The sequence below is a fragment of the Nomia melanderi genome, chromosome 4 (assembly GCF_051020985.1).
Source record: "Nomia melanderi isolate GNS246 chromosome 4, iyNomMela1, whole genome shotgun sequence".
In the NCBI taxonomy this organism is placed as follows: Eukaryota; Metazoa; Arthropoda; class Insecta; order Hymenoptera; family Halictidae; genus Nomia; species Nomia melanderi.
In genome coordinates, this window is record NC_135002.1 from 12,894,830 (window position 1) to 12,908,174 (window position 13,345).

The 13,345-nt window shown below is 33.1% G+C and overlaps 3 protein-coding genes and 1 long non-coding RNA gene across 10 annotated transcripts in view; 3 read left to right on the forward strand and 1 right to left on the reverse strand.

Moving 5' to 3' along the window:
- Positions 1-1,644, forward strand: RpL18 (ribosomal protein L18). Its single transcript, XM_031973288.2, has 4 exons — positions 1-83; positions 222-308; positions 776-982; positions 1,241-1,644. Exons 1-4 carry the CDS (start codon positions 81-83, stop codon positions 1,508-1,510), a joined length of 567 nt encoding a protein of 188 aa, XP_031829148.2. The 5' UTR covers positions 1-80; the 3' UTR covers positions 1,511-1,644.
- LOC116425509 (uncharacterized) lies at positions 1,500-7,823 on the reverse strand. 3 transcript variants are annotated; one of them, XM_076367000.1, is made up of 11 exons: positions 7,715-7,823; positions 4,864-4,978; positions 4,687-4,790; positions 4,536-4,607; positions 4,339-4,439; positions 4,081-4,184; positions 3,655-3,896; positions 3,395-3,570; positions 2,335-2,479; positions 2,076-2,275; positions 1,500-1,975 (listed from the first exon to the last, which is right to left on the reverse strand). In XM_076367000.1, exons 1-11 carry the CDS (start codon positions 7,718-7,720, stop codon positions 1,750-1,752), a joined length of 1,491 nt encoding a protein of 496 aa, XP_076223115.1. In that variant the 5' UTR covers positions 7,721-7,823; the 3' UTR covers positions 1,500-1,749. The 3 variants fall into 3 exon arrangements, with proteins under 3 accessions (XP_076223115.1, XP_076223116.1, XP_031829207.1); XM_076367001.1 differs by lacking the exon at positions 7,715-7,823 and adding an exon at positions 7,068-7,117; XM_031973347.2 differs by lacking the exon at positions 7,715-7,823 and adding an exon at positions 5,888-5,940.
- On the forward strand, positions 5,357-6,324 carry LOC143174466 (uncharacterized). The gene is made up of 2 exons (XR_012998434.1): positions 5,357-5,492; positions 6,175-6,324. It is a non-coding gene; the product is annotated as an uncharacterized LOC143174466 (long non-coding RNA).
- LOC116425518 (uncharacterized) overlaps positions 7,795-13,345 on the forward strand; it is a 22,388-nt gene continuing 16,837 nt past the window's right edge. For 2 of the 5 annotated variants that reach the window (XR_012998433.1, XM_031973378.2), the window contains exons 1-10: positions 7,795-7,941; positions 8,903-9,053; positions 9,144-9,302; positions 9,831-10,243; positions 10,346-10,823; positions 10,901-11,241; positions 11,313-11,521; positions 11,594-11,879; positions 11,974-12,113; positions 12,458-12,604. Coding sequence is in view for 4 of the 5 variants with exons in the window: in XM_031973378.2 (XP_031829238.2) it covers positions 8,931-9,053; positions 9,144-9,302; positions 9,831-10,243; positions 10,346-10,823; positions 10,901-11,241; positions 11,313-11,521; positions 11,594-11,879; positions 11,974-12,113; positions 12,458-12,604 (2,296 nt within the window). In the remaining variant the exon portion in view is untranslated. Of the gene's footprint in view, positions 7,942-7,964; positions 8,112-8,902; positions 9,054-9,143; positions 9,303-9,830; positions 10,244-10,345; positions 10,824-10,900; positions 11,242-11,312; positions 11,522-11,593; positions 11,880-11,973; positions 12,114-12,457; positions 12,605-13,345 lie in introns of those variants that run through there. The other 3 variants (XM_031973380.2, XM_031973381.2, XM_031973379.2) reach the window with 3 other exon arrangements.

Sequence of the window (13,345 nt, forward strand, 5' to 3'; positions counted from 1 at the left end):
GCGCCCTCTCGGACATCCGTTTCGATGAGTTTTGTTCACTCCGCATAAGAGATCGTCCGCTTCTTTTCCGGTTTGTCAAAATGGTAAGACGGTGATGTGGATTTGTTGGGTTCAGAAAATCAATAGACATTTAATTCATCTTTATAGATGGCAATGAATGCAAAATCTAGTAAAACTTCAAAAGTGTCAATGAAAATTAATGATGATTATTTGCATTACAGGGTATCGATATTAACCATAAGCACGATAGAAAGGTTCGGCGTACAGAACCTAAATCTCAAGATGTCTACCTACGACTTCTCGTCAAAGTGAGTACTATCACGTGTGGCTTTTAGTACTAATTATAAATTGCATGTAGTATTTTTAATATCTTTTGAATTAAATTGAGGCATTTAATAAGTAATTTTATAGTCGCCGGTTAATATCAGTTTGATGATATTCTTGTATATACTAATTGAAACAGTATTTGTTGTCATAAACACGTGAGTCCTGTACTTGTAAACTTATGTTGCGAATCGCACTCTGTGTTAGTACGTTTATGTACTGATTCAATTTGAACGTTCGCTAGAGAAAATTTAGTCAATTTTCCTATTCCGTCTGAACGCGCCAAGCTGAAGACGATTATACTAATTGACACACTGTACTCATGAAGTCCATAAAAGTTTACATTCGAAATATAACTACATATATTTATGTTATGTTTGTAAACTTGTTGTGAAAATTCATTCGAAAAATTGTATTCTTTGAATATTTAAATTATGCCTTTCTGTTGTAGCTGTATCGGTTCTTGGCCAGGCGTACAAATTCCAAGTTTAACAAGATCATTCTTAAAAGACTCTTTATGAGTAAGATACATCGTCCACCGATTTCTCTTGCACGAGTTGTCAGGTTTATGAAAAAACCTGGACGTGAAAATTCTATTGCAGTAATTGTGGGGACAGTAACAGATGATGCTAGGATTTTTGAAGTTCCTAAACTTACAGTGAGTCTACAAACTTAATGAGTGGATCTTAAAAAACAAACTTTATTTCTCATATTTACAGTATTTTAAAATTTCGCGTGCAAGTGTGTGTACGTGTGCAATCAATTTTGCTTAGTTTAAAACATTTATTGTTTTATATATTCAATAGTAATTGATCAAATTCAGTTCCATGAGTTTTTTTGTTCTGAACAATAGTTTTTTAATAGAGTATACCACAATGAAATGATTAAAATACTAAATATTCATATTTGTTGATAGGTCTGTGCTCTGCGTATTACTGAGAAAGCTAGGGCCCGTATCTTGAAAGCTGGAGGTGAATTGATCAGTTTTGATCAGTTAGCATTGCGTGCACCTACTGGAAAACGGACAGTCTTAATGCAAGGTCCTCGTAAGGCACGTGAAGCAGTGAAACACTTTGGACCAGCTCCTGGTGTACCACATTCTCATACGAAGCCATTAGTATGTTCTAAAGGACGAAAGTTTGAAAGAGCAAGAGGCCGTAGGCGAAGCTGTGGTTATAAGAAATAAATTTTGTTTATTTGCCATCATTTATTGTACCATACCCTTGAGTTACTTGCATAATCTAGACACTTTGTCTGTTTATACATTCTTTTATATAGCAAGTTAAGGTAACTGGAAAATAAATGTAGGCTTCTTATCAACATTTCCTATTTTATTAATCCCTTATTTTAATTGAAACTTATATTTTTTATTAAATGATTACAAGAAGGATTATTGATAAAAAGCAAATTTAGATATGAATATGTTCATGTTTGTGCAACATTGTTTTCTTCAGGATTTTCTGCCACTTCTTCTAGTTTCTCATCATCATCAGATTGCGTTTCTTCCAAACTAGTAATATCCGGGAAATATAAGTTAGACTCCTCTAAACCTTTTTCTGGATTTTCACTCACATGATAAGGTCCAATACCAGCAAACCCTAAGAATGCTTCACATCCTACTTTTTTTACAACACATACAAATGTTTCGTACCTGTTAATATAGTTCGATTTTATATTATCACAGCAATAATAAATTCAAAAAGGATACACAATTTTTCCCAAAAGATAGTTATAAATATTCCGATACTCGCCCTGTTCTTTCTTTTGTGTTTTGTTCAAATTCATCAATACTTCTGGCAATGATTTTTGCTTCCGGTGGTTTATCGGATTCGAAAATACCAAAATTAACTACTTCATCATCAAATTCTTCCAAAACAATTTTTAATTCATTTTTTCGTGTATAATCATACTTGAATACCACTATAGGAACATTTGCACTTTTATCTTCGTACTAAAAGTGAAAACTGTAATAATATTTGTATTATTTACAGCGAAAATTAATCTACTTGCCTGGTATGTTTTATTTGTGTACGTGGGAAAAATTGTACGAAAAACGATTGCGTTGTTTCTACAATTTGGAGGTGACCATACCAGAGGGAAAATTTCACTTTCATTTTCAGTTGTTACAAAGGCAGGTCTGTGGCGACCTGCGTAACTGTAAAATTAAAGAAATTGAATAATAAACTTAAAGATTAAATTGGTAAGTGTTTAAGTATGTCTTCTCACCGATTTCAGTGACCTTGAAATATGTTATAAAAACATCATTTTGAACTTTTTTCTGCACGTACAATGGGCGATCTGTTTTAGTTTTCAAGATATTTGTAAAAATATTTATGGGACAACCACTTTATGACCTTGAAATTTATCACCTTCATCTTTATTTATTAATGTTACTTTTTACAATGTATAACGACACATAAATTTTAAATATATAATAGAGATTGATATTAGTGAGGCTAGTTTCTTTAGCAAGTGGAAGGTATTGAGCGGTTAAATCCTTCGAATCTGATAATTATAAAGTTTATTGGCAATTATAAAATGTCAATGTGAGCGATGAAGTCCTCACCCCTATATTCCCACCCAAAAAGAATAGCCCAGTACTAATACCAATCTTTATTATCTAACTGAAATTAATTTTTATACATCATACGAAACAACTTCCGGGCCCACGGGCTACTTTTCTTTTCTGTTGCTTCGCTGAACGGCCCTGTCCATACCCATTAAATCCGTACATAGCCGTAGTAGCATCAACTAATATGAATTACATGTCAATGTACCGGCAAGTAGAAGAAGAAGAATTTGACTGTACTTGTCACAGCCTAGTGGGTATGAATGGGCCCGCTCAGAGAAGTAGCGGAAGAGGAGAAGTGGCAAACTGGTCATTTAGTTCCTTATCTGTAGTATAATTCGAAATTTGAAAAAAGCTCGGCCATTGTAGGTACTTGTATATATAGAAAAAAGTTGTTCAGAATGAAGTCCTTAACAACATATTTCAGGGTTATTTTGATGAACAAGGAGGACACACATTTAAACATTTACCACGTGTATTTTTAATTAAATCTAAAAGTACCATTCTTCTGTAAAAACCTTTTCCGCACTTGGTAATTCCGGTTCTCCGAATAAAAGGCTGAGCAAATGCGAATGAACGTCAACTTCCGCATTTTCGTCGGTAGCCTTTAGTCTCATAAACATGCATTTACCATCTAATAGTAAATTTTTATATTTTCCTGACAATACATAGTCGGACTGCAGAAATATGTATTAATAAAACCCTTTAATTCTTTTATAATTAGTCGAATGTAGTGATAATAATGTTATTAGTATAATTACTTCCTTAAAAAGTTCGCCAAGAAGATTCTCGTTGAGTCGTTTCCGTATTTCCTGTTCAATAACATAATTCTCCGGTAGTATTTCTTCAACTAATTCTACATATGGGGGACTTGATTTTTTATCCCGTTTATGATCTTCTTCATCTTTGAAAACCCAGGGATAAAGTAATAGACAAGTTTCCCTGTTTAATGACGTAGTCAAGTGAAGCATTTCTGCTTCATACCGCGCTACCGCTTCAGCTTCTACAAGTATATTTTGGACAATTGTTCTAAGTATTTAAATCTTTAGTAAAGCGTGTTTGATGAAGCATTATACATCTTTACAAAATAAAATTATAAAATCAATGTAAAATAATAAAGTGTAGTCGACTGTATTTCAGATTTGTGCATTTGATATTTTTATACACTAAAATTTTATCTTCGAAACCTTTTCGAGCCTTTTTTGCTGTTTCTTTAGCTATTTTGGTTTCCTCGATCATTTTTAATTGTTTTATTTCCTCTGGACTTCTTTCAGATACATCTAAACAAAACCTATCCGTGATGGAAATATCAAGTTTTTAATATCCAAAGATCATAACATATAGTATTTCAACATAACATACTCTAATAATTTTTCTATTATTAAATAACTACTTTACTTCACTTCTTATTAAAAACAATTATAAAACATTATAACTGTACTCACTCGTGTTCTTCACCATTTTGTACTCGTTGCAATTCTGTTGTCAACATTTTTAATAACTGCGGACAGTGTGCACCGAACATTAGATTTATCATTCGCCCGTTCTGAATGTATGATCAAAATGGCGATAGTTATCAATCGAGACGAAAGTAATTTTCAAATAATTTTTTAAAATTATTTAAATTATTTGATTTATTTACATGGATAAACATCCAAACTGGTTCACTTTTTCCTTGGAAGCGCACTAAGTCCGTTATGTAATCACATTTTGCCTGTTTATAATAGTGATAAGTAAGGAAGTTTAAAAATTTCGTTTCTTTTTTGTTACAAAATATCGAAATTGATAGATACCGTAGCGTAACTTAATGCGTCTCCCCCGATTTCCATTTTAATTTTCTTTAGGATGCTGACCATACCTGTACAAGGTCCGCTCCACTCTGAGTAGACATCAACCACTAAAAACATGATTTCAAAATTTAATATTAAAGTCTGTAAATGTAATGCATAAATACGCGAAAAATTTCGTTCCTATTAATCCAGTTTTCGTTAGTAGCTTCTGCCATTCTTCGTTGTTCGAAATTTCAGTTTGCAATGCAGCTGGTACCGTTTTCTTCGCCATTTTCCGCGATGACTTTAAACCACCCTACAAAGAATAATTATTATATTGAAACTATTTTATTTTCATACTTTTTCACTATCACATTTACTGCAATACAAAATGTAACATCGAATATTCTTTTCACAGAAAAGAGCGTCATTCGTAATGTGACTTGTAAATTTACTTCATTTGTAAATTAAAATTTCACGTGAAATATATAAAATGTTACGTGCGTTTTTCATTTTTTCAAAAGCATTCAAATTTGAATTATGTTAGAATGAAAGTGTGTATGTTAGTACCCTCTTCCGGCGCATCATATTTAAAAATATAGAGTTTCTTTTCTATTAAACTGTCTTAATATTTTGCAATTGTACTTTGGTAAAATCACGGTTTCTTTGATCTATCTTGATCGAGGTGCGGAGAGATACTGTAAAAGTCTATACATTTCTAAGTAAGGATACCATGCCTTCCGGCTTACAGGACGGGGATATCGGTGACATGGAGGACACGCAAACTTCACCGATTAAGTCGGTTTCCAGCTACACAAATACACGCACAGGTAATTACAGAGCCCCAGAAGATCGAGCATTCCACGATAAGAATTTTCTATGCATTTCACCCGACATGAAATATGAATCTTAAGCTGAATTTCGTGTAATTATAGCCGCGTGTAAGGGTATTGTGCTTTATAAGTCTGCGAGATTTATCGAGTTGCATGAATAGTTACGTGGCGTTCTATTAAACTACTTGGTACCGGCGAAAAGATATAAATTTAATCGGTCTACGTATTAAATCGATTATGTGACAGATACAAGCTAATTTCCCTTATATGAATGACGGAGTTATGACGCTACCGTAATGTCTTACTTTGGAGCTATCAAATGTTAACAAGAGTTCTCTTTTTCAAGGAAAAGAATAGAAATAATTTAATGTATGTACATCTGTGTTCCTTACCATTTTTTTAAAATCGCGATAAAATGTTTGTATTATTAACGTTCATTTTAATACACGGAAATATCGTTTTCTATTAAGGTTCATGGTACTTGGAGAATCCGTATGCGGTCTAGAAAAATTTTAGGCAAACTACATAAACCTAAATATGTATCTAGGCACCTATTCCAGTATCTTATTACCCCTTTCAATTTTTTGAAAATTTCCCAAAAACGTTCTTTCTGTTTTCCCGCATTTAGCATGTGGGTATTTTAGCCAACGGTACTTTCAAATGTTCCGCAATCTTTTAGCTGAGCAGAACCAGATTTTCAACCTCTCCGATCTCTGCTGTGGACGCACGGAACAATACCGATTGCCATAATCCCTGTCGTTGAGAGATACTTCGAATTAGGAGTAGTCAAGTGTAGACTGGACTATGGTCAGAAATTGTTTTTTGAGACAGACGCATTCTTGAAGAAGAAGTTTCCTTCACTACCGGTTGTGGGGGAGTTTATGTCTTACTTCTCCATCAAGAGGGAAAAGTCTTTCGGAAACAGTCGTACAACATCATTGAGGAGGAACAGCTGTTCAAGATTAATGAACTAGATCATTCGTCGAAAAATTTCACGTAATACAGAAATATAAGGTATGTATGTGAGGTTTGATAAGAAAAAATTATTAAAATTTGTTTAAATAAATTTTCATATACAATATAAAAACTTCAAACTCAAATAAAACGATTTTTATTAAGAAAGTGATGTTTCAATGAATAATAGAAAATAGTTTATTTTGTTATTGATTTATAAATATATTTAAATAAAAATGGAATTTTTATGTATTCTTCAATGTGTAATGGAACATTTTACTTATACAGTAAGTACTTGTACCAATTTATTTCAAATTTTCGTGTATTTGAAGATGGCGCTACTGTCGAACAGTTTACTGTATTTATGAACACACAACCTCTCCTTAAGAACAGTTTCTATAGTAATTCAATAACAAGCACATCATCGGGAAAAAACATACTATTGATTCCCTTAACTATTGTCTAATACTTATTGAGTGATACGTAATTAGATAAGACGCTTAATTTTAATATTATATTTTTCACTAATGTCGTCACTGAATCTTATTGTAGTACGTAATATGTAATTAGAAACGTAAAATGTATCGGGGTATATTAAATTTTACGGTATTGGCGTACCGTAGCAACATGTGCTTTTGAGATTGATAAAACTGTTACAGTGGTACCAATGTCGGATATCAAACTATGTTGTAATCATTTTATTGAAGTGATATTGATAATATTGATTTGATTGTGATTGAAAAGTAATATCAGAAGTAAAGACAAAATTCTAATAATGCATGTGAAGATTTTTTTTTGAGAGATTTTTTATTTTTGAGACCCATCATTTATGAGAGTTATCTACCAACCATAACCATCTAGTAATAAATTTCGAAAGCGTTCGCAAAACAATTCCCATGAGAACATTGAATTTAATCAAAATAGCATCACGAATACGATAAAATTTCCTAGAAAATCAACATTAACGATTATCTTAACGGACTTAAAACGACATTGAATTATTTTACAACTTGTCTTTTACTCTCCTTTTTTATTGAATTATTCACTTCAACTGTTATAATTTCAACATCGACTATGCCCTCTAATTATAATTTAGATATTATAAGCAGCAAGGGTTTGTGGTGTGCTTTTCTTTTCTTCTCCCCTCCTTTCCTACCATTTCCTTATCTGAATCAGCTGATTATTGTTTTCGTATTTCCAACGAAACAGAGCGTTGCTGTAGTTATGATATGCGATACATATTAACGGGCGACTTTTCCGAATACCTTCATAGGCGCGTCGAAACAGGCAACGAATCTGACAATCCCCGTCGTGATTAGAAACTGTACCGACGCGCTTCATATTTCGAACAAAAAGATTGACGTTCCGCGGGCGGGGTGACATCACTATCGCTTTCTGGTCGTGTTGTGTCAGTCACTCGTAGAATGACGCAGTAGAAGGTCGTTTCAGAGATGGCGAGCTTCCCAGTATGAGAATACAGTTTTATGGCGAGGTAAATCGAAGATTCTCTTTTCTGTAAATTCGAAAGTGATCAACACCGTAGACATCTGTTTATAAAACATATAATAACGATGTTGTGTGAAGCAAGTGCTTTGTTGTGACCCGACAGCCTTCTACCCTCTTTGTTCGACGAAATGTCAGGGTCGCTCATTTAACGGCAATGTATGAGCTTTCTTTTCCTAAAATTTAACATATTTGCATTCCTTATTGAAACAATTGAAAATTATTTAGCTATTCACTTAATCGTCGTTTTGATATTTCTGTTTGGCTTTTATTAATTGTCCCTGAGCGTATACCACGAACAGCTGTACTGGATTGTGTAATATTCTTTAACAGGCAAAATAGATTCTCCCACTACTTTCCTGATACTTCGTTGTGCATTATTTAATGTGCAAATAACATTTCGTAAATTTCCGAACGCGTATACCGATGCCTGTAAAGCGACTGTCTTTTGTTAATTATTAATCACTGTTTTATGCGTTGTTTTATCGTTATCTACTATATTGTTATTAATAGAAACGTTTATGTTGCGTACAGTTAATTCCTCTTCAATACACGGAAATTTTCGCGCGTATAAAATACAGATTTTTATTGTCAGAATATTTTATTTATTTTTCTTAAAATGTGTTTTTGAATTAGTGTAGTTATTGTTTGTTTTTTACTTTTTTCTTTTTAGTTAATAGTTCTATATTAATTCATAAATAATTTTAATTAGTAATAGTAGCAGCTTATCTTTACAGTTTAGGATAAAAAAATGTTAAACAGATATTGATTATTAAGTGATTTCTAGTTTCCTTAGTTTTATAAATTACTATATAATTTATATAAAATTTATTGAAAAGTATAATTACAAATTTCAGGAATAATGAACTCTAATTCTTGTTATGAAAACATTTAATGAAAGCTATACATTATAGTTATGATACGATAAATGTGTATATGTTTACTTGTAGGTAAAAATATTCAATTTTGGAAGAAATCATGTCTGCAGACTCTCCTAGGCGTGGTGTGCATAAAGGAGCTCAAGTTGTATCACCTCAGCCTATAGTTGATCGATCAATTATAGATAGTGTCGCTGGAATTATCAATGATATAGTTCCACAGGTACTTGAAGTATTTAAAGATTAATCTTTGAAAACACTATTTTCTTTATAATTTTTTATTATAAAAATACGTCATCTTATTTATGAGCAGGCTTATAGTAGTTCATTAAATTCTGATAACAAGGAATCTATATCTTGGGCACGGTTTGAGTATGCAGACATTAATGATCCAGTCTTATATCCAGACTACAATGAAGGCTCTAATACACCACCTTTATTATTGGTGCTTGGTTATACTACTGGAGTTCAGGTTTGAGTTTTTTTATCCTTTATCTTCTACAATATACATTATCACTTTTGTGATAAATATTTATGTATGAAATATTGTATATATAATTTAACTCAAACTTTTCAATGCAATAAAATCAAATGTTAAAAGTTTTAATTATACCATTTTAGTATTATAGTTATATGAACTTTAGAACTGTACCTTCATTAATATATAGACAATTTTGAGTTAGTTTAACCCCTCGTTCTATGATTTCTTTCATAACTGAGCTTAACAAAACTACTATAGCATTGATAATTTACTAAAAAAAGATATAAATTTTAAATTTACCCTACATATATATGTTTATTTGTGAGGTTCAATATTGATAACAGAAAAGTAATATTTAATTTACATTCAGAAAAAGTCAGTAACATTTAGATTTCTTAAATTCAGTTTAAAATTTTTGTTATAAGTCTGACACAATATTATAGAACAAGGGATTAAAATGTAAATAATTGTATTATGATCAGAATAATAATAAATTTTATTTATTTTATATACATACAGGTGTGGTTGATAGCAGCAACAGGGGAGGCAACAGAAGTTTTATCATGGAGACAAGGAGTAGTCCATACTCTTAGAATTTTACCAAATCCAAAGACTGATGATGAACACATTGATCTGTTTGAACTGAAACGCCCAATGGTGGCAGTATGTGATTCAGCTGGTCCTGGTCCACAATTTTGCAACATTAGTTTCATTTCGTTGAAAACTGGAGAACAGACTAAAAGCATAAAATTTAAAAATCCTGTTTGCGATATTTTGGCGAATAAGCGATCTATCGTAATAACATTTTTAGAAAAAATTGCAGTGTTTGATGCTCGAACTTTGGATGATGTATTAACAGTCACTACCTGTCATGCTAGTCCAGGGCCAAATCCGAACCCTGTTGCTTTAGGAACAAGGTGGCTCGCCTACAGGTAATATAATATATTTTGTAATGTTATTCTAATAAAATTGCTATTTAGCAACGAAATAAATGAATCATTCTGTCATAACAAAAAGTTTGGTCTTGTTCTCAGTGAAAAAAAATTGTTACCATCTAAGAGAAGTAGTGGGGGTTGCGAAGGAGAAGGAGTTCAAAGTTATACCGCAACTGTTCTTTATGCTGCAAAATCTTTGGGTAAAGGTTTGCGTGGCTTAGGAGAAACTGTTGCGTCAAGTTTAACTGGTAATTCGACGTCGCCAATAGTTGTCAATAACACAGGAAATGATGTGACTCAACCGGGTGTGATTACGATATTGGACCTTCAAGCTGCAAAAGAGGAGAAAGGATCAGATGATCCAAATGTAGAAACTATAATTGCTCATTTTACTGCCCACAGTGATGCGATCGTTGCCATGACTTTTGATTTAAGCGGAGCTTTGTTGATGACCGCTGACAAAAGAGGGCATGATTTTCATGTATTTAGAATTCAGCCGCATCCAGGCGGCCCTACTTTAGCAGCAGTACACCATTTATATATTTTACATCGCGGAGATACTACTGCAAAAGTGCAGGTACATTAAATTAATCCTTAATGTTTGTTTATTGGAATTTGTTCTAGCTATCATTGAACATATTTCTTTTATTATAGGATATGGTATTTTCGAGTGATACCCGTTGGGCGGCTATTTCAACTGTACGGGGCACTACTCATGTATTCCCGGTTGCACCCTATGGCGGTCCGGTAGGCATGCGTACCCATTCAACGCCGCATGTTGTAAATAGACTTTCAAGATTTCATAGAAGTGCAGGATTAATGGATGATGGAACCAGATCCCATTCTCCTGTCTCCCATTCAGAGTTGCCTTTGTCAGTATATCCATACTCTAATCCAAGACTTCCTCCATATCCCCATCCAACGGTTCTACATCCTCTCGCACAGATTAGGCAACAATCTACGTTAAATTACGTGAACAGCCAAGCTCAACAGAGGTACAGTTTATACAATATGAATTAATTGTGAATTTTTCTAAATATAAGTTTTTACATGCGAAATTCTTCAGCAGGCCGCAGCAACGACAACGTTTGCACTCCGATGATAGTGCAACTATACCATTAAAGATATGCGCTTGTTTTGCACCACCAAGAGCTTGGATGTATGCACAAAGAGAAAATACCGCCAAAGTTATAAAGAGGGCAGTAGATTCCTTATTCATCATGGCGTGTCATGGAAACATGATACAATATGATTTAGAACCTAAACCTGCAGCAGGTGAATAAAATGCAAATATTAAAAGAAAATTTAATTTGAATAGAAGATATGAAAATAAATAATGTTTTACAGGCGTACCAAAAGAAAAAGTGTGTGATGATACAATGATTGAATTAGAGGTTGAACCAAGAGGTCAGTGGCCTCTTGTAAGAACTCCGAGTTCTTTAGAGATTGTGTCTCCTTTGCCACCAACTAGTCCTTTGTTAAGTGTCGTTACTTCACCAAAAGACATTCAAGACATGGATTTAGCAGAGGATCGTTGGTTAAGTCAAGTAGAAATAGTAACCCATGCGGGTCCACATAGACGACTTTGGATGGGACCACAGTTTGTCTTTAAAACCTACAATGCAACTAGTGGGTTAGTTTTTTGAAATATTTTGGTAATTTATATTATTATCATTACTATTGTTATTATTCTATATATTATATTAATATTTACTAATTAATTACAGAGCTCCTGTGAATTTGGTCGAAGCCGAGGCTGTTGAAATTGGTGTAACCGGTGGGTCTCGTCCAGCGAGATCAAATCCGGTGAATATGCCTCATGCTACATCTAGGTCATTAGTTCCCGTAGTTATCGATGGATCAGGAAGTAAGTCTATAAATAAACCATTCACAACATGTTTTATATAAATGTTGTTATCAAATCTCAAGTCTTGAGGAAGTTGAAGTTATATTAAATAAAAGCTTGACTTTAGTAATTAGAATATGTTACGAAATTTTTGATCTTAATCTTACATATTACTTTAAGTTTATTATTGTTACATTTGTGATTATAGTTCGATTTTGATGATTATAAGATTACTGATTAAAGGAGAAAATAAAAAAAGATTTGTTCACAAACTAATATATAAGTAGTAAATAAAAACATATTTTGAGATAATACTCTTAAAGCATTTGACAAGTTTATTCCATTGGTATTAATATATTTTACAGGTAGTTACGAGCAATCGCCAAGGTTCATGGAAGCCTATGGCGATTGCTTAGATAGCGAAAACGCGGGTGTTGGGAGCGGCGAGAATCAGCTAAGAGAAGATTTGGCCGAAGCGATGTTGGAAACGTCTATTGCACCTCATCGTGCTGGTAAGTAAGTTTGTTCAAGCAGACATGTTGTGCTTTGCTTTGAAATAGAAAATTCTCAACATCACGACGTGTCCCGTTTGTTGATATTACGCAACGTATTTTCATATTTATACGAGATCTGTATTAATAAATGACAGAACATTTTATACGAATAATTCGAATTATCAACACTTTTTTTTACTTCTGAACATCTGAATTAACGTGGATCGTAATACATTCTTACAATCGATGAATCCTCCTGCTAAATGCAGTAATTTTATTATTGAAACAGAGATAAAGTTGCTTTTTTTTGTTACATCACATTCATCGAAAGTAATTTTATTTCTGATAACCATCAATACCGTACACTTTCTAGAAAGCAACATACAATTAATCCCTTGCACTACCATTTAGTCGTGCAAAATTCAGGCTACAATTATACCAGCCAATATCTCACTTGTGTTGTGACTTCGATCCTTGCTCGTTCCATTCGTTTGGTTTAAAATTGTAATCACAAGTGAGATTCGTCAAAGTGGTGCAAAGAGTTAAATGAATGACATCGGTAACATTGTTAAAAACAAAATTCGAATACATTTCCCATATTGTTCTCATTGGAAGAAATGATAACATTTCATAGTAATTCGAATTCGTCGGCATTCTGTTAGAAACAATACCCGCGAGCACGCGTCTATCAATAGATGCAGTGATTTCGCTTTCTGCATTTGGTGACGGATGATTGTTAGATTGTAAGTGTGAGGTGGA

Excerpts from the sequence above, each read along its gene's own strand:
- RpL18 (XM_031973288.2), top strand. Across the intron at positions 309-775 it reads ACCTACGACTTCTCGTCAAA|CTGTATCGGTTCTTGGCCAG; the intron begins GTGAGTACTATC and ends TTTCTGTTGTAG. Across the intron at positions 983-1,240 it reads TTGAAGTTCCTAAACTTACA|GTCTGTGCTCTGCGTATTAC; the intron begins GTGAGTCTACAA and ends ATTTGTTGATAG.
- LOC116425509 (XM_076367000.1), bottom strand. Across the intron at positions 4,608-4,686 it reads ACGCATTAAGTTACGCTACG|GCAAAATGTGATTACATAAC; the intron begins GTATCTATCAAT and ends TATTATAAACAG. Across the intron at positions 3,897-4,080 it reads AGCAAAAAAGGCTCGAAAAG|AAGCTGAAGCGGTAGCGCGG; the intron begins GTTTCGAAGATA and ends ATATACTTGTAG.